General features: G+C 40.1%; 1 protein-coding gene across 2 annotated transcripts in view; it reads left to right on the top strand.

Annotated features, from left to right (window-relative positions):
* Positions 1-20,119, top strand: part of Atp13a4 (ATPase 13A4) — a 123,859-nt gene extending 103,740 nt beyond the window's left edge. For both annotated transcript variants that reach the window (XM_063261243.1, XM_013140753.3), the window contains 5 exons: positions 8,055-8,226; positions 8,975-9,168; positions 10,252-10,340; positions 13,881-13,961; positions 19,215-20,119. In XM_063261243.1, the coding sequence (XP_063117313.1) occupies positions 8,055-8,226; positions 8,975-9,168; positions 10,252-10,340; positions 13,881-13,961; positions 19,215-19,427 (749 nt within the window). In that variant the 3' untranslated portion in view covers positions 19,428-20,119. The remainder of the gene's footprint in view (positions 1-8,054; positions 8,227-8,974; positions 9,169-10,251; positions 10,341-13,880; positions 13,962-19,214) is intronic.
* The last annotated feature ends 257 nt before the right edge of the window (positions 20,120-20,376 follow it).

Raw genomic sequence — 20,376 nt, 5'->3', positions numbered from 1 at the left:
AATAAATAGATATGTATATGAGTTTACTATAGATTTTACTAAAAAGATAACTGTGTACTGTGAAATTTGCAAATAATAAAAATGTGCGATACTCTTTATTGTAAAATCCACTCTGCCAATTGATTCTCATAGGATGTTTTCATTGAAATTTGCCAAACTCTTGCATCTATAGTAAACTGATGGTGGGCTTCAGCATGGATATTGGTTGATAGTGTTCTTTCACTGAACAAGCAAGAGAAGAGCCAAACAATAAAGATTTGTGTCAAAAATTCATCAGTGATATGAACAGCTTATTTGTTGAATCAGCCCATAGTTCTTAAAGAGGTATATTTCCTTGGTATTTTAAAAAGTATTCACCATGCAATGACTACTAACATTTTAAATCTAACTAACTAACATTTTAAATCTTACTAACTAACATTTTAAATCTTCGTTGTTAACCTCAAAAATACAGATAATACTAAATACAGTAAAATGATTAGGAAATTATAATCTGTAATCTATAATTCTATAATACTAAATACAGTAAAATGATTAGGAAATTATAATCTGTAATCTATAATTCTATAATATGTATATATTTATTTACAAATTCATTTATTTTTTAAGACCCATAATGAGCACTGTATTTTTAAAATGCTTTTAGTTTTTATTTTTATTAGTACATATTTGCAGTGCATAATGACTCCATTCATTGTGGGAAACTGGTACGTGTGTGTATGTAACACATCTTAATTTTTCTTTCACCTCCTCCTCTTTTGCTTTCTACCCCTTTCTCCATCTCTTGATCCCCTTTCCACCCATAAAAGATCTATTTGCCTGTTTCCTCATATCTAAATTTGATTTTACTCTTCCATTTATTTGTACTTTGGGTTTCTCATACAAATTTTTAGGCTTGCGTGTCTGATTTGTTTCACTGTACGTTGTGGTTTAGTAACATCGGCGTTTAATAACTGACTTGCAGTTTTAGCAGCAGTTGGCCCTTAGGCACACACTCTAGCCATCACTATCAGGAAGCGTGTGTATTTCTGACACATCACAAGGATCCATGTTTCTTATGGTCTCTTCTATAAGTCTCGTGGTCTTGTGGTTGCATGTTCTCTGCTCTGTCTTCCCATCATAATCTTAACAGCTATCATGCCAGGTTAGTTTAAAACTTGTCCCAGAGTTCAAAAGAACATGTGCAAGTGGCCTAACTGCTAACTGAAGGTTACCCTCCACTTCCCCAAGACTGCTTTTGTCACGGCCCACAGATGTCCTCCTTGCCCCTTATCCTCTGAAACCTCCACAAACTGTGAGCTAAAAAATCTTTCCTCCATTACCTTTAGGAGTTGAATATTTTGTCTCAGCAGCAACAACAAAAATATACCTAAGACATCTGGGAATGCGTTTCATTAAGAATGAATAAGACAACTGTAGTGTAATTTTAAAAGATTTTGCTGAAACTTAAAAGCACTTAAATACATTGAAAGACACCCATGTTCATGAACTAGAAGACTTAATATTGTGAAAATGTCAATACTATCAAGGTGATACACAGATTCAATGCAATCTTCATCAAAACTCAAATAGCTTTTATTTATTTATTAAATAAATTTATTTATTTATTAAATAGCTCTATTTCTGTTGTGAAGTAGAAATCCTGAGCCTCAAATGTAGATGGAATTACAGGGGCTTTCAACAGTTAAAACACACTTTAAAAAGGAGACCAATGTTAGAGAACTCAGCATTCAAATTCTGAATTCACAACAAAACTATAATCAAAACTGCTATCAGGAAAGACATACACACCTACCAAACAGAATTTTAAATTGAAAAATAAAGTCATACTCTGTAGGTAATTGATTTTCAGCATGAGAGTCAAAACCATTCAATGGGCAATCAATAGTCTCTTCAAGAAATGTTGCTAGGACAGTTAGATTTCCACATCCCTACCTCACACCATATATAAAGATTGGAACAAGAATGGGTCAATGACCTAAGCATAAAAGGATAAGCAAAAGACTGATAGTCTATAATCAGCTGGCCCAAGGCAGGGTGGCACATGGCAGAGGACAGCTGTGCATGGTAATGGAAGACAGCAAAAGCAACAAGAGACCTTACCAGCATCTTCCTGCCCCTTTTGTCTTATCCACTGCCAGGATGAGGGGGGTGTCAAATCAAGCAGTGGGCTGACTTAGTATACATACATCTTTTTAAAGTCTTTTAAAAATATATATATATATTTTTTTTTGGTCCTGGGAATCAAACTCAGGACCTTGCACTTGCCGGACAGGTGCTGTGCCCCTGAGCTATATCCCCAGCCCTAACTATGTACCTTTATTCCCAGTGTTACATGCTGTAGATCCAGCCACCTCTGAGAAAGCCACGTAATCTCATGAGGCTTTGGCAGATACCTAGGCACAATCCATAACATTCACAAACCCAAACACCAAAATATCTCCTCTTCTGTGGGATGCTTTTGAAAATAGAATATTTTCTTAATTTATTTTTTGATTTGTTTACTGTTAATGTATAGAAATATTGCTCTTTATATGTTGATCTTGGTCTTCAGTTACTGCTAAATTCTCCTTTTGAGGACAGTATTTTTCTTTTGGACTTTTTGGAAATTTTAATATACAAGATCTTGTCATCTGCAAAGATAGATTTTCTTCTTTCCTACTTGAATGACATTTATTTCTTGTTTGTTCTTACCTAATTTCTTGGGCTAAAACTTGCAGTATACTGGTGAATGAAGCACTGAAAGTGAGTATCTTTGCCTTCTTTATAATCGTAGGGGGAAAGCTTCCCATATATCATTGAGCAAGACATTAGCTGTAGGTATTTTTTATTACATGCTGTGAAGTCATGGAGATTACCTGATTCATAGGTAGGTTTTTTTTTTTTTTAATTGGTACCAGGGATTGAACTCATGACCATGCGCTTGCAAGGCAGGTGCTTATGCCGCTGAGCTAAATCCCCAGCCCCCTAACAGCTGATTCATGATGATCTAGTTTAAACAGTTTAATTTTAGCAGCATGCAAAAACTGTTCTTTTCTAGTTCTAGCTCTCATTTTTAAGTTGCTGATGCCACAAATTACATCTCTAACTATAGCGTACTCAATAACATAGATATATAATTATTTTTACTATGCATTTGTCTTTTAAATCATGTAGGAATTAAAAGTAAAATTACAGACCAAAGGTACAACAATTCAGCTTTTATATTTGCTTATTTTGTTACCTTTACTGGAATTGTTTTTCGTGTTTGAGTTATTCTTTAGTATCTTTTCATTCACTTTATGTAGATTTCATAACTAATTCAACTTTCATTTATCTGAGAATTTCATAATTTCTCTTTTAGTTTTGATGGATAGTTTTGCCAGGTGTAGAATTCTTGGGCACTGTGATTTTTTTTTCTTCTAAAACTTTAAATAAGTCATCATGACGCTTTGGCCTCCAGGCTTTCTGATGAGATGTTAGTAATTAGTGAAGATCTTTGTGGGTGGCTTCTTCCCTGTTGCCTTTAAAATTCTCTGCTTGAATTGGCTTTTTGAAGTTGGGTTATACTGCCTTGGTGTAGAACTCCTGGGCTTTAACCTTTTACAATTCTTTTTCCTTATTACATGTGCAGATGAGTGTCTTACTGAATTTGGGAAATTTTCTGATATTATTTCTTCAAACATTCTTTCTTCATATTTCTGTTACCTCATTTTGAAACTCTCCTGGTATGTGTTAGTCTGCTTAATCAAGACCAACAAGTCCCTTAGCATTTACTTTTTCTATTCTTTTTTCTTCAGTTATTCAAACTGGATCAATTCAGTAGTCTATTTTCAAGTTCACTGATTCTTTTGCTTGTCCAAGTTTGCTTTTGAATCCAGTAAATACATTTTTAATTCATTTATTGAACTTCTCAGCTCCAGACTTTCTTTTGGCCCCTTTTAATAATTTCCGTATCTTTATTAACATTCTCATTTTGGTTACATATTGTTTTCCTGTTTTCTTTTAGATTCCCCCCTATGGTTTTTTTTTATATCTTTAAACACATTTAAAAGAGTTATTTAAAAACCTTTGCTTAGTTAATTTAATACATGTGCTTCTTCAGGGATGATGTCCTTCAATTTATTCTGTTATTTTGTTCAATTTATTTTGAATATTATAATGTGATAATCTTGGAACTCAGATTCTTCTCCTTCCCAAGGGCTTGACACATTTTATTTTGCTATTGGTTGAAGGCTACAGGAGACCATTTATTTAGTGACTTCCCCAAGCTATTTTTTAAAGACTTTGTAAGTTACCACGTATAGTCACTAAAATTTCTGTTCCTTTGACTTTTGTTTAGATAGTATGTTGACAGAGATTTCCCCAAACTCTGGAAGTAAGCATCAAATGAATGAAGACATCTTAGTAATTTTTTTTTTTTATCAGTACTGGGGATCGAACTCACAACTGTGTGCTTGTGAGGCAGGCACTTATGCCACTGATCTAAATCCCCAGCCCCTGAGCAAAAACATTTTGTCCAGTTTTTGCTGGCGGATTTTGAGCTGGGATGATTGTACAATACGTAGCCAGGCTTGCACTGTATCCAGAGATTATCAAGAACTGAAAGTGTAGGGACTTCTTTGAGCATGCATCTTGTCCTGAGCATGCATATGACTTTCTATATTCTGCAGTATTCACAGGTGTTTTTGAAAGCCCTCATTTTTCAAAAAGAAAGTTTATGTAGCTCTTCCTCCCAGGCATTAGGGTAGTACTTTAACATTAATGATAATCTTTTGCCCCAAGCAACTGTGAGTTGTTAGATTCTGTTTTCTTTTTTTAAAATGTATCCTGCTATTTTAATTTTTCCCTTAATTAAAATGATAAAAATAAAAAAGTAAATAATTAAAAAAGAGACTGAGATAAAAGAGGGCATAACAACAAAACAGCGCAGGTCCAAGCATAACAATTTAAGCAAAATAGTTTTTCACCACAAGATATACCGACATAAAAGTAGTTACCATAGTGTCTCTTTCCTTGAAATCTTTGAGTATAACTTTGTATACTGTAGCACCAAACATATCAAGACAATGTAAAACCATTCAAGAGAATGACAGTATTACAGGGTGTTTAGAACCAACTATCAGAAAATGAACAATGGTTTCTGTATAATCTCCTTGTCTATAAAAGTTTTTGCTTATATTATCACATATAATAAAATCCAGTAAGATACAACCTGTTAAGACTGATGGAGACAGAAGAATAAAAGCTTGATGGGACTTCAAAGCAAGATGATATTAAGTCAGCACTAGCTATTATGATGTCTTGTTTTCTCCAAAATAGCTGTTCCTACCATCCAATCTTCTCTGCCTCATTTCTGTTGAACTCTTTTTTCTGTCGTTTGTTGTCAGTTTGTCTTCTTCATTTCACTTTCTGCTCCATTCATTGTGGCCTCTCTGTCACTGTTTCTGGAATCTTGGTATTTTCCTTTTTTAGAATATTCTGTAGTATTCTCCATAGAGTTGAATTGGTGGAGGCAAATTCCCCTAGTTCCTCTTTATCCTGGAAGTACCTTGTTTTTCCATCAATTTCTAGGGACAGTTGTGCAGGATATATCAATCTTGGCTGGAGGTTGTTATCTTTCAAAGCTTGAATTACTTCCCCCCACGCTCTTCCTGATTTGATGGTTTGTGCCAAGAAGTCTGCTGTAATTCTGATGGGTGTTCCCTTGTAAGTGATCTGTTTCCTGTCTCTAATGGCTTTTAGTATTCTTTTCTTATATTGGATTTCTGGAATTTTGATTATTATATGCCTGGGTGTAGCTCTGTTTGGGTTGTAGGTGGCTGGGGTCCCGTATGCCTCATACATCTGAGTATTTTTACCTTTTGCTAAATTAGGGAAATTCTCTTGAATTATTTCTGTGAATAGCTTTTGTAGTACATTTGTTTGTGTCCCTACTTCTTCTTTTATGTTCTTAATTCTTAAGTTATAGATCCTCTTATCATCTTCTAGCCTTTGTATTATTGCTGTTTGTTTTCTTGTTATTTTTAAGAAGTTTTTCATTTCATGCTCCTATATTACAAATCTGCCCTCCAATTCAGATAATCTATCCTTAGTTTCTTTCAAACTGTTATGCCAGCTTTCAATAGAGTTTTTAGTTTCCTGGTAATCTCTTTGAACCTGCTTCACGTATTCTATGTTTTCTCTATTTTCTCCATCAAACAATTCTCTCCTTTTTTTCTGTTCTTCCATTCCACCATCTGTTTTTTCTTGGGTGGTGCTTAGCATTTCTCTAACTATTCTACTTATATCTTGCTTTATTTCATTAAATACTTCATTTTTAAACTTGTCTATGAGGCTCTGGAGATATTGCTTTATGTCTATTGGTGCCGTGTCTGATATTGCATGTTTTCTGTCTTCCTTTGCATTTCCCTTTCCTGAATCAACGTTCTCAGGATTGGGGACTGAGGACCCTTTCTTGTTGCTTCCTCTTCTCATACTTTCTGTTCCTTCCATACAAGTGAATGTAGAAGGCCCAATTTTTTTCTCTTTTTTGGTTACAGTTTGTTTGAATTGCACACCACTAGGGTGTACCTCCAGGCGCTGGGACCTGGTTTGGGCTAGCCTACTGGATCTTAGTCAGAGGCATCATGCAGGCCAGGCACTCCCCACTAATCCCACTTGAGAGGGGATTATGCGGCTAATGTCACTACAGTGCCCTGTTCCGGCTAGTCTGCCCAGTCCCAGTATGTCCTTTTCTGGAGCCTCCTACTTGGCTCCCACTCCTACATCAACTTGTGGTGAGTAAGCGGAAAGAGTCCCCATTCCGCTCACTCACCGCAAGTTGATGTAAGGCTCCCTGCAAGTCCCGCTCTCAACTCTGTTCGCAGATTCCCGCTCTCAGAGCTTTCACACGTCTCTCTCCCTGTCCTGCAGATTTGGACATAGCAGCGGCAGCAGGAAATTCAAATTGCGGCTTCCAGTGGCACGGGTTCTAGCTTCCATGCTGAGATTTTATCTGTTCCTGTTATAGCACCAGGATTGGATTTCCAGTTGGTTTCTCTTAGCTTAGTTCATTCCTGGGTCAGCAGGGTGTATCTCCCCTTGCTTAGGACTCCTTGTACCACACCATTCCTGGATTTGGGGTATCTCAGAGAGCCTCCGTAGCTGCTGCTATCTATCTGCCATGTTCTTCCGGAAGTCTAGATTCGGTTTTCAAACAATGTGATGCTTTTCTGTCCTGAGCAACTCCCAGGTGAGGTGAAGTGGAGACTCGTGATTCGTCGCACAGGTCGCCCCCTACTGTGCTTCCGCTTTAACTGGGACCTGAGTCCCTCTCTGGGAACACAGGCTCCATCTCCAGCCTCCTCTGGGAGTCAGTGAGGGAGTGAGACTAATAAAAGGGAAAATGCCACGGAACCTTCTTACCATTTTTAGAGTTGACTCCTTGGTTTGGTGCTCACTTTGCTGCTGTTAGCTCTTGTCTTTCTCAGGTTTCTGAAAAGTAGTTTCTACATGTGTTTCTGTGTTTCTCTGGAGAGACAGGACCTTGGAGCTGTACACTGCCCATGTCGCTTTTGTCACTCCTCATTTGTCACTATTTTCCAACATGGCTTCATGGCCACTGCGGGTCCCTGCATGATACAGATGTACCAGAACTTATCTTAGACCATGCTGTGGTGACTGTCTTTCCACATGTTGATTTTTCAGCTTAGGATACATTTCTTGAAGTGGGAGAGCTGTCTAAAACAATAAACATTTCCCACTTTTTCATACTTGCCAAATTTCTCTGCAGAAATTTTATATCAAGTTACATTTCCACAAGTGGTGCCTGAAAGGGTACATTCCGTCACTCCATTTCCTATACTTTAATAGTTCTGCTTACTTAATAGCCAATGGCATCTTGGGATTGTCTATGAGTGCTCCTTTAAGAATTTCTCATGTGACTTGGGTTAAAATCCATTAAATGTTTCATTCCTTCAGTGTGTGATGTGTTCCTTCCCTCAGACGGGTAGGCCAAAGCTGTTATGCCATTTTGATGGTGAGAAATGCATTTCCCTGCTCTCATCAACATGAAGCTTGAATTTATTTTGTAGTGAATCTGAATGGTGCCTACCCAAAGCTGGTGCCTTTCAGACCTGCAGGACGGCTGATTTCCCCACCTCTGCTGCTCTCTGTCATCCTCAACATCCTCCTCAGCCTGGCCATGCATATTGTGGGCTTTGTCTTGGTGCAGAAACAGCCCTGGTATTCCATGGAGTTGCACAGGTATGATTACATTCTCAGTTCCACCCTCACAGCCTAATTTCTATCATCTGGCCAACGTGAAGAGTAGCCAATGAATCTTCCTCCTGCCAGAGGTTTTGGCTTCCATAAGCCCTTTGGGTAAATTCACAACACTTATTTCTTCTCCTTAGCACAGTTTGATGGTATCACTTATTGGAGTGTACCTTTGTCTGGGCTGCATGATAACGATCAAAGATCATTTATTACATTTAGGATGGCCAGGGATTATAGTTTGCTTTATATGCCCCAATTTATGCAGCCCAATTTAAGTGATGTCCTAGGGTAATTATTATTGTTTTTCCCCTTTTAAAACTGTCTCTGTTCAGTGACAAGTTTTGTGGTCACTCTACTTATAACTTATCAGAGATAAGCTGCTCAAGGTAAGAAGGATCATGACTTCCTCTTCTTCATGTTGTAGCCTTAAATATACATGATGGGTACACAATTTGATGGCTAGAGAATTTTTTGGGTCTATCTGACATCTATCTATCTATCTATCTATCTATCTATCTATCTGTCTGTCTGTCTATCTACCTATCTGTAGTGTAGGTTAATCTGCTTGATATTTTCTTCCTTGTTTTTTCAATACATTTTTTACCAGAATATAGGCAATTTAGAAGTGTTGAGTGCTTTTCTGGACACTAGCATTGAGTCCTGTGGATACACATGGTTCCTAAGGGCTTTACATTTCACCTCATTAGTTTTACTGCTGTTGTTGCTTCCTTTACAGTGCCTGCACAGTGCAAAATCAAAACATCTCAAAGTTAACCATCTTTCCAACTGCTCCAGAAAAAACTGGAGCTAATGGTTCCTACACAAGTTATGAGAACACTACTATATGGTTCTTGGGAACAATCAATTGCATTATCGTGGCTCTCATCTTCTCCAAAGGAAGACCATTCAGGCAGCCCACCTACACGAACTGTGAGTAGAACTGTGTGGGACCAGAGGTGAGAGATCTTTAGAGAGAGCAGCAGATATGCCAGGCCATGCAGGGAGCAGCTGTCAAGGTGGTTCTTCTCTAGTGTCCCCTGATTTCCACTCCAGAGCTCTGTACAACAAACACATCCTGCAACCTCATTTCCATGGGGTTTTGCTGCTTCAGAGCTGCATTAAATGTGCAGGTTACTTTCTCCCATTCCTTCACTAAAGTTTGTCTTTAGGTGTCATTTCTTGGGATTGCTCCAAATTAGGAAGATTAATTTTTTTTTTGAGGACTTGTCCAAATTCATCCCAGGAGCAGTGAAGAGAAAGGTCATAGTACACAGCTAGAACCTGTCTCCAGTCATGAAAACAGTGGTGGGGATGGCCCTGTGTGGTGACAAGCTGGGGGTGGGTCCAACCTGGAGGTGCCTGGCTGTGGAGGATTGCAGAGGCTCTTGCCTGAAGGATGTCTCATCTTCTTGTGTTCTGGGGTGGGGTGGAGTGTTAGGAGTAGGAATAGGTCACCTGTTTAGTCTCTGGGACATTTGTAACCATCACTGCCTGGCTAATTGGGATAATTCAGAAGCATGAGTCAAAGAATCCACATCCTCCTAAAAATTTGTTGGCTCAGGGAAAATTATTTTGTCCCTAGCCTTCTTAGGATAAGGAAGCAATCAGATGCTGCTGACTTCCACATAAATACAATTTAAAATGTATTTATTTACAGCCTTCTTTTTTCCAGAAAAAAATTTTGAGGCAGATGATTTGTACTGGGGTAGTTGAATGTGTTTAAAGCAATTATTAAAATTTTGTTTTTCATGTTCTCCTCTATATATTTACCCCTTTTATTAATTGAAACTGATAACACGCAATTGAAAGTTTCTACCTGCCTCAAGGACATGCTTATAAATTGTAAAGGTGAGATGCACTGCATAGAAATGAGTGCTTTCCATCTATTATGCTGGGTTGAATTTTGAAATCAAGTAAATTTAATCAGTGTTAATCTAGGATATGTCTGTCAATAGATGTGACATTTCGTATTCTGATTTCTTGAAATGATAGCTTGCGTTCTTATTTCTTCAGATGTATTTGTCCTTGTGGTGATTTTACAGCTGGGTGTGTGTTTATTCATTCTATTTGCTGATATTCCGGACTTGTACAGGCGTTTGGATGTAAGTGTCATCTATGGGATATGATAACGTTTTATAGCTTTGTGACAATGCAACTTCAAAACACAAGTCACAATTGCCATTCAGATGGGTATCTGACACCAATTATATACTTTGGGCATGGGCGAATTTAAAAGAATGCTAAATTCAAATCCATTTTTAATTTAAACTGACCCAGAAATAAAATTCCATCTAGTTTTGATTTCCTAAGACTAAAGACAGCCTTTGAAAAATATTGAACGTTTTCTTTTTAAAGATCCATGATTAGATTAGAGAAAAAAAATCTATTTATGTTTCCTTTTTCGAGTGTGTGAGAATTTCCTCTGAAGTATTTCTGTTTTGAAGCTGTTTAAAGCAATTTTGCCGGTAACATATTGTTGGTTAATTCTCAAATATGTATTAACATTTTTTTTTTACTTTTTAAAAACATGTTTTTCTGTATATTCATACTGAGTGTCTGAAAGTTTATTCAAAATGTGTACTCTTTTGCACTTTGTAATACTGAGACGACTCTGACATCCTGCAATGCAGGCACAATTACATTTTCAAGCAAGGCAAAAACATGTAATTTGATTCCTCTAACCTATTTATTTTGAATTAAAATATAACCGTTGAATTAAAATAAACACAGTGCAGAAGAGAAGACTAGAGAAGTTGAGTTTTTTAAACTGGGTGCTTTGAGTGCCTGCTTGCCTCCATCTTAAAGATGAGATTTAAGAAGGCCAAGACGAAACCTCATTCATCCTCATTTTACCCTTCCTTGCACATCAAATGGCATAAAATGGAAAAGAAAGGATTGACAATCAGTATGCATTAGGTTCCTAAATGCAGAGACGCATTTACAGCGCTCAGTGCATTTCAAACCAACAAAACCTTCACAAGCACGCAGTGACACTGGATCTGCTAACAAATATCTCCATTCGTTTCTTTTTATAATTGTGCTTCTTAGGCTAGCAGTGTATTGACCATTGTAGTCCAGAGACTTCATTAATTAGAGGAGCTCTTTGTGGAAATAGACTCAGCCTGCTACTTACCACTTCTTAGCACTGCAGATGTTAAAGTGAAGCCACGTTGGGTTTGATTTACTCTTTGGTATCCGTGGGCTCTGCAGAGCAGCGGGCAGCTCCTGTGTAGCAAAGCAGGGAGCATTCTTGGTTGACAGGAGCCTCTGCTGACTCACTACTGCCCGCACCATACACAGGTTCCTGTAAAAAAGGAATTGTCCACATTTTCAAATAATCATGTTTGCTCTTATTATACACAAATGTGAGTTCATTCTGGAAAAATGTAGACTATTCAGGCAAGAAACATATTACTTACTGCATTCTCAATCTTTTAAAATTCATATAGTAATGTGCATTGATTAATTTATGAAGTTTATTTCATTTGAATGGAATCCTGCTGTTTTGCAACCTAGATACTAACTTTAAAAATATATATATTAATTTGTTTTTAATAAGTATACATTACTGTGGGTTAAATTAAAAAATTAAAAGATAGTGAACATTTCCCACTCAGCTCTTCTCTGGGGTCAGTTTAAGTTCTTTCTCTTACTTTATACATACATACAGAAGTGTGCATGTAGTTCTTGTGTTTATACTGTCTCCCGCTTTTTACATGAGCAGTAGCAGCTATTACATTTGTTCAGGGAGCCAGGATGTAGAGGTCAGAGTGAGAGGCGTTGTGCAGGAGATTTTGGAGGAGATGCTGTTGGGGAAAAGCATAGAAAGTCAGGGCAGGTGGCGAAAGGTAGGACGCCACGATGCAGACCTGACCTCTGTGTAGGAGACAGGCAAGGAAGGGGCACTGTGTGAGCAGAGTCCTCGTCTGCCCTGCAGTTCTGCGTGCAGAGCCAGACTTGCCTCTCGCACGTGTCCGCTCTCACAGTAGCGAGTTTCATGAGAACCGCAGCTGTCCTCACTCACCGGCTTTGAGCTACCCATGAGAAGGCTTTATGGTGAACGTGGTGGCGATCCTGAGCATAGTAGTTGGGGTATCTGTTATTTATCTTCCCAGCAGCAGGAGATCTGAATGGAACATTTTCATAGCTGTGTGTATTTATCTTCCCAGCAGCAGGAAATCTGAGTGGAACATTTTCATGATTGCTGCAATCACATGCACAGTCCTGCACCTTGCTTCTGGCATGTGACAGTGTATTTTGGTACTTATTCCTATCAGCACATAAGTATGCCTCATTCTTTTCAATGATAACACATATTCTATGTATTATACTACATGGTATATATTATGCATCAACCATAATTTATATGTTGATTCTCTAGTGATAGACACTTAAGGACTTTTCCCCCATTTTTTTACTATTTCAAGTAAAGAGGTAGTAAAATAACCTTATCAATACGTATAGCACATAAATATATCATCTTAGTCATGTACAAATATAGCTCTGGGATGAATTCCTAGAAATGGATTTGAGTTTTTAACTTTGGGGACACCATTTTCCATAGATTTTTATCAGCTTTTATTCTGATCAGTATATGAGGTAATGTACAAGATGGTGCTGAATAAGGAAGAGTGTGCTTGTGTTTTTCATCCATCCACCCACTCATCCATCCATCCATCCCTCCAACCCTCCCTCCATCCATCCATCCATCCACCCATCCATTCATCCATCTACCAATCCATCCATCACCCACCCACCTACCAATCCATCCATCCATTCATCCACCCCCATCCATCTATCTATCTATCCATACACCCATTCAGCCATCCACCCTTCCATCCACTCATCCATTCACTTTCCCATCCACTCATCCATCCACCTATCCACTCACCCATCCATCCATCCATCCATTCATCTATCCTCCCATCCATCCATCCATCCACTCATCCATCCACCCATCCACTCATCCATCCATCCATCCATCCATCCATCCATCCATCCATCCATCCTTCCATCCACTCATCCATCCACCCTCCCATCCACTCATCCATCCACCCACCCATCCATCCACCATATATATATATATGGCACCATTGTGAGGGTGAAGCCCTGGCTCAGTGCTCAAGGGTAAGACAAGGGTGAGAAAAGCCATGGTACTGGAGAGACAAGGGCAGCCCTGCCCCATGGTTTGGCTTGACACATGTATCTCAGGAATATTTTCAAGCCACATTCCTTCATTCCCTCTTCAAAGCAAATCAAAGCAAGCCAACAAAAATGCTTTTATTATTATTTATTTTGATTGTAAATTGACCAAAGTTATTTTAGGGAATTTAGAAATTCTAGAGATGAAAGAAAAGAAAAGAGCAACTAGCATAATCCCCAAATCATTGGAATTATTGAGAATAATCTTTCCAAAGAAAACCGAATAATCTTTCTAAACATTTTTCTGTATAAATATCTATAGACATTATTTATCTATGTCTATATACGTGCATTTATGTATATATGTACACATATATGCCTATACACATACGCATTTTACGTACAATTTATGACTGATGAAATTGTACGCTGTGAAGATGTGAACATTTTCCAGCATGAATTTGTTCTTAGAGTAACTGGGCTTTGTCTTCCGCTCCCAGCTGCTCTGCACTCCTGTCCTGTGGCGGGTCTGCATTGTCATCATGCTGAGCTCCAACTTCCTTGTGTCCCTGTTCATGGAGGTAAGTGCCTCAGGCTGCTGGCCCTGGGTGAGTGTGGCGGGGGACCTGAGATTGTGAAAATGCACCACTTGTGGTGGACAGAGCTCAGCACTGCAAGTAGCTCCCTGTTGTCCACACTGTGAGCAAACTGCTTTTCTCTGATGCATTTCCAACAGGCCATTAGTTTTCTCATATTTAAAATGGGGTCAGGAAGGATGGAATTATGATCTTTAAGATCATAGTCATTTCTAAAATTACCAAATAGAGACCTAAACAAAACATAAAACCCATGATCTGATTCATGTATTAATTAGCTCTTCCATCACTGGGACAAAAAATACCTGGCACCAACAATTTTTTGTTTGTGTGTGCCAGCAATCAAACTCAGGACCTTGCACTTGCTAGGCAGGTACTGTACCACTGAGCCATATCCCTGGCATGGCACCAACAATTTAAAGGAGAAGAGGTTCATATTGGCTCACAGTTGTGTGGGTTCAGGCCACGGTCAGCCAGCTTCAAGGGAGACACAGCATGGCAGAAAGGCCTGGCAGTCGAAAGCTGCTTATGCTATGGTGACCAGGAAGGAGGGGGTGGCATGGAGACGCTAGGTCATGCCCCCAGAGACCCCGCCTCTTCTGACCAGGCCCCACCTTCAAAGCAGCACAGTCACCCAAGAACTCACCAGTAGACTACTGATGATACAGTGCACCACTGACCCAATCACCTTCCAAAGTCCCACTTCTGTCCCTTTGGGGGACATTTTAGAACTAAACCATAACAATTCACACACTATGCCATTTGCCTTTTCAGTGATTTTTTAAATAGAACCCTGAATTGTGTAATCATAAACTCTATCTAATTCTGGAACATTTGCATCGCCCTAAAAGAATCCTGAACCCATTAATTGTCACTTTTCATCCCGCTTCTCCCTGCACTGGGTGAATAACGGAGCTGAGTTAACAGTAGCTTAAACAGTAAGAGCATTTATTGACTCCACAAGAAGAGTGAAAATATGCGGCTGCAGGACTCAGTGATGCCTTTGGGGGTCTGCATCTTCCTGCCTGTCCAGGTGTGGCCTGTCCTGTTTATGCTTGTTGATCACGGTTCTCAGAGAGCTCTCAGTAGCTGTGTGACAGAAATGTTTTCATGCAGGGAGAAAGTGAAAGCAGAGATACCAGTGAGCTCTTATTCCCTCAAATTTGCATTTTTTAAATCAGGAAACTAAGTTGCTTTTTTTTTTTTTTTTGCAGCCCAATCCCTGACTTCCTTTTATGCGTATTGGTTAGAAGTCTTTTTGTGATCCTGAGTAGAAGAGGATTTTTGGAAAGGGAATCCATGGCAAAAGTTAGGCATCATGCTTAGGCTATTTGTTTTCCTTTTGGGTGGAAAGGGAAGAGTTTAGGGAATGAGCTGTAGGGTAGTTAACTGTCACTTTCTCTTAATATTTTGACACAAAGCTCTTTACTACTACACTATTTCTTGTGGCACTAACCACTTCTTACTTGTATCCATCAGTCCTTCAGTCATTTGTTAGTCATTCATCTTCCCACAAGCATTGTTTGCCATGTGCTGTGTCATGGTCCACACTACCTGGGGGAGGAAGATGACAGAGGGGCGGAGCTTACACTGTTCAGGGAGAAAGGAGGTATCTCAGTTCCTTTCTCATTCCTGGGACACATTACTTGACACCTACAACTTAAGATAAGGTTCATTTCGGTTAACAGTTTGTAGGGGGCTCAGTCCATAGCTGGGTGGCTCCAGGGCAGGGTGGCACAGCAGAGGAGTGTGGTGGAGAAGGAATAGCTCATGGCATGGCAGGCGGAAGCAGACAAGGATCATGGAGGAGGGGGGACATACACCCTTCCTGGAATGCCCGTAGTGCCCCACCTCTTCCTACCAGGGCCCTCCTCCTCTCACTCAGCTTAACCTTTCTATGTCATACTCAGCTATAAACCTATCAGTGAGCTAATCAGTCCACTGATGCATATTACACACATGATTCTGTCACCTCCTAAAAGTCCCATCTATATGGCTTTGAGGGACATCTAGATAACCCTGTCCATTACCAGCAAATAGAAAGGGTAATTTAATGCTCATGAAAACCAGTTTCTTTGTTTTTCACGTTAAGTGAGAAATAGAGATGTACATGTGAACATTTAGTGTGGGTTCCTGGTAGCTTTTAAATTGAAAATGTAACATTGAAGCACACCAATCCCAGTGCCAGGTCCTTCAACTGCCACTTCCAGCCTCTCAAAGCTCCCCTTCCCTGCCATCAGCTGGTCCTCAGGACACATCAAAGCCACTTGAGGCTTTGGTGAAAGTGATGCAACTGGAAATTGCAGACAGTGCTTTCCTCCTCGATGCAATGAGCATAGCAGAGTGTGAAAGACCCAAACAATAATGAACAGGCAAGGTGTTTCTGGGGGCTCTAGGCACATATGTCGGAGGGTACTAAGGATTCCTGGGTTGGACTGTGTTAATCCCATGCCATGGAGCTAGCCTGTGACACATGGTCCAGCCAGGTTTTGGAAGGGCATGGCCCACCTTTTGCACTTGCAACTGTTGTCAAGTTTGCTGAGGTCTAACCCTACTCCTAACCCAGATAGGCCCGAAATTAAACCAGTGTAAACGAGACCTTACTGTGCCAAGTGTCACCATCTGTCTCTGAGACACGGGAGCTAATGTGGATGGCTCAAATGTTGGAATCGCCACCATTTTAAATTCCTTCTAAGAGAAGAAGTGAGTATGAATGTAAGGATGTAAGTTCGCACAGGCTACAGCTAGTCAAAAAAACTCATGTGGTGGAGTCGTCCTAAGAATAGAATCTCACGCAGGCTTTTCATCTGTTTCCAGCTCTCCAAATAATTTGTAATGTAGAGTGACAGGACAGTCACCTCTCAGTGCTTCCATTTCCCCTTCCAGACCAGCAGGGTGACACAGGTCACCTCACTTCTCGGACTGAGCAAAGCTCCAGGCAAGGTTGAGCGCACTAATTTCTTTCCCTCTTCCTCTCCCTCTCCCCCTTCCCTTTCACTCCCTCTCTCCACTCTCTCTTTTTTCATTCTCTCCGTATTTCTTCCTTTTGAAGGTCTCTAAGGTTACGCGGGCTAAGTTAGACTTATAAGCTTTTAGTTGGTATCAATGCACCTGCCTTACTCCAGCTCTAAGGAGAAGGATAGTTTTCCTGTTAAAGGAAAGGGACAACACCCTTGTGAGAAAGTAGAATAACAGGTCCAGCCAGATGAGCCCTCAGGTTTGCAGGAAGCTGATGCCGGAACACAAAACTTGGATCTTCAGCGGCCTGCCAGAAGATGGGCACTTTTCAGAGGAAAGATTCGAGCTGTTCTCCATTCTTTCCATGTTGATGCAGCTCAACAAAGATCTGTGGATTTTAGGGACATTGTTATCTGTGGTAAAGTTCCTTTAGAATCCTATAAATTAACTCTTTCTATTTCACAAAGATGCTACTGTTGGACATTGAAAGCAGCTTCTGTTCTGTAGGACAGCCTAGATCTTCATGTTTTTCTCTGTTACTTTCATGATAACATTTCCAATGCTCATTTTTTTGTGACCAACTAGATTAAAATGGAAAATTAATATGCTAACCTTTTACACACTCTGTATTGTACATAATAACTTGGGTTATGTCCAAGGTCCTATCTAACTCATGCAATACAATGGCAGTCCACCATGTTTCTAGCGACACAGTTTTTTAAATCTTAAAATGCATTTCAGTGAAGGGAAAGGTTGGAGACATCTGTGAATGGGGCCACGGTGCACGCTGTTCTTTACATGAATGTTTCAGAAATGTGAGTCAAGGTTGAGAATCATGCCCTGCCCTGCCCTGCCCTGCCCTGCCCTGCCCTGCCCTGCCCTGCCCTGCCCTGCCTTCCCTTCATGGCAGATAATCTGCACTGTGGGAGACAGTTCCTGTGACTCCCACTGAATGCAAAACAATTACTGTAACTTTGATTATTTGGAGACTCATTTCCTAGCTGGCTAGGGTATTTCATTCTCTGTGCAATTGGCTGTAAGCATTGCAAATAAGGCCAGCCAAGGTGTTGGTATGTAATTTCTAAAGCCATCAGACAGTCCTGTTTCCTCACATAGTGTTCTCCGTAAAGCATATGTACAGGATATACGCTTGTGAGGTGTTAGAGCAAATAGCTCCGGGAATGTCAACTGGGTACAAACCTCAACATAAGAGGATATGACTCCCCAGGGCACAAGAGTTTGCACATCAGAAACCAAATCAATAGCCTCCCCAAAAAACTCCATTATGACCCTAATTGGTTTATGTAAATTGATCCTTCTGCATATTTATCTCTGCAATTTACAGAGATGCCATTCTTGCACCTGGCCAGCCAGCTCAAGTTACTCCCATAATTCCCACCATCCTCATTATCACTCATCCCTGAACCACCCCACTTCTTCACAAGGTAACAAATTCTGAGAGAGGCCTAGGATCAAGGCCTTTGTCCACATGTCCTCATGAGGATTAGATTTAGGACCCTTTGGCTGCCCCTAATTTGGAATATATCTTGATGTCTTTACTCTCGACATGGGTTGCATTGGTGGTGATAGATTAAAATTAACTTGCTGGGATTCCAATAATGTCTCAATGGGATTATAAACACAACTTTTTGGATTGTGAGGAAGACTAAAAAGAGGACTGCAATACTTGGATGACTGTGGGATTACAATATGAACAACAAGCATAAGGAGAAGATTATCATTTCTAACCACTGAGATTCAGATAGGGTAATTCATTTGTTCCTAATAGGTGAGAGAGCTGCAATCAGAATCTAGTTCAAACTCAGAGGTAAAAGCCATGGTCCAAATTCATCGGCCTGTGTCCAGGACTGAACAGGGACACAGCAGAGTGTACCCAAGATACAGCACAAACATGCCACATCCTTCTATTGACCTAATTCTACCTGGTGGCATTTTTAAAGTGCTTTTTTTATATTAAATCAAAGACAGATGTGATATGGTACTGGAATTTGAATGATTTTAAATTTTAGATGTAAGACTCAAAAGAAATTTCATTTTTGAGCTAGCTTGACTTCCAGGTGCTGGTAATTACATTTTTTCTTTTCTCAGAAGTGTTACTTCAGCAAGAAAGTTTGGGGCACCCAGACTTTTGCCATGAAACCACCACATTCTCTGTCAGACTAGGTCCAAGCAGTGTAGCAGTGGTCTGGTGACCTTTGGAGGGTGCCAGTGTTACAGTACTTGACCTCCCCGTGTAAACAGTGGCTCTTTATTTTGCAGGAGACTATTATTGAAAACCGAGCTCTATGGATTGGGATCAAAAGATGCTTTGGTTATCGATCAAAAAGCCAATATCGGGTATGGCAGCAGAGCTTGGCAGAGGACTCCAGCTGGCCTCCACTCAATCAAATCTTCTACTCTGACATGCCGGGGTGCGGCCGGGTGGCGTCCTACAGCAATCCCGTGTTTGAGAGCAACGAGGAACAGCTTTGAAGGAACAGTGACATCCAAGCTACTGCCAAGAAACAAGGAGAAAGGGACCTGTTTCAAGTGATGTTAGAACAATGAGGCTCCTACCGTTTCAGCAGGAGTTTGGGGATACCTATCAAATCACGGTGACCAAATTAAAGTCTGTTTGATAAAATATTTCTTACAAAGAAGAACGCTGCCCACAGAAGAGCGCTTTCCTCTTGGCTTCTGAATGATTTGGACACAGCTAATGAACCATGATCAGGCCAAGGACTGAAGTAAGCCAAGAGATTGGGAAGCCAAGGGAGGAAAATACGTACTCTGTCTCTTTGTTTTTCATTTTGTTTTGTTTTGTTTTCAGTGCTAGGACTTTGAGCACACTAAATAAGCACACTGTAACACTGAGCCACACTGACAGACTGTGCGATTTCTCTCTTTTTGGATAATAGTCCTTCTAAATGAGTTGAGGGGAGTCAGACTGTGTATATGCATAGAATTGTAACATGGTAAAGATCATTTTAAAAGTTTCACTTCACTGATGAAAAATTAATTCATGGGCGCCATCACATCAATTTTCACTGTCTGGTTTCCTTTCCTTAGTGGTACTTTTCAGATCTGAGGATTTTTTCTTGTTTCTACCCTTCCCCTGCATATCATTAAGGATAAATGCAGCCTATGCTGTACTAATAAACAAGCCCCATAGCTCAGCGCCCGAATGCACTAGAACTTTCTTGCTCCAGATGACTCGAGGACAGCTGTCCTCAGAGTGGTGACTGCTTTGGTCTGAGGCTCCACCACTCAACCCAAGGACCGGAGATCACAAAGGGAAGGCTGGGAAAGAAGACACTGGAGATCATATGGATGATCAAGTGACAGGTGACACTCGTGTCTGCCCCCGTCCTGCTCTCATAGGCAGGATTTAGCTAAGGAGCTTGGAAGTAGGGGCCCCTGTGCGGAGGGCTGCTTCGTGGGC

Source organism: Cavia porcellus, unplaced genomic scaffold (genome assembly GCF_034190915.1).
Source record: "Cavia porcellus strain 051 isolate PalLab524CR breed Dunkin Hartley unplaced genomic scaffold, mCavPor4.1 scaffold_14, whole genome shotgun sequence".
Taxonomy (NCBI): domain Eukaryota; kingdom Metazoa; phylum Chordata; class Mammalia; order Rodentia; family Caviidae; genus Cavia; species Cavia porcellus.
This window is presented reverse-complemented; position numbering and strand designations above follow the sequence as displayed.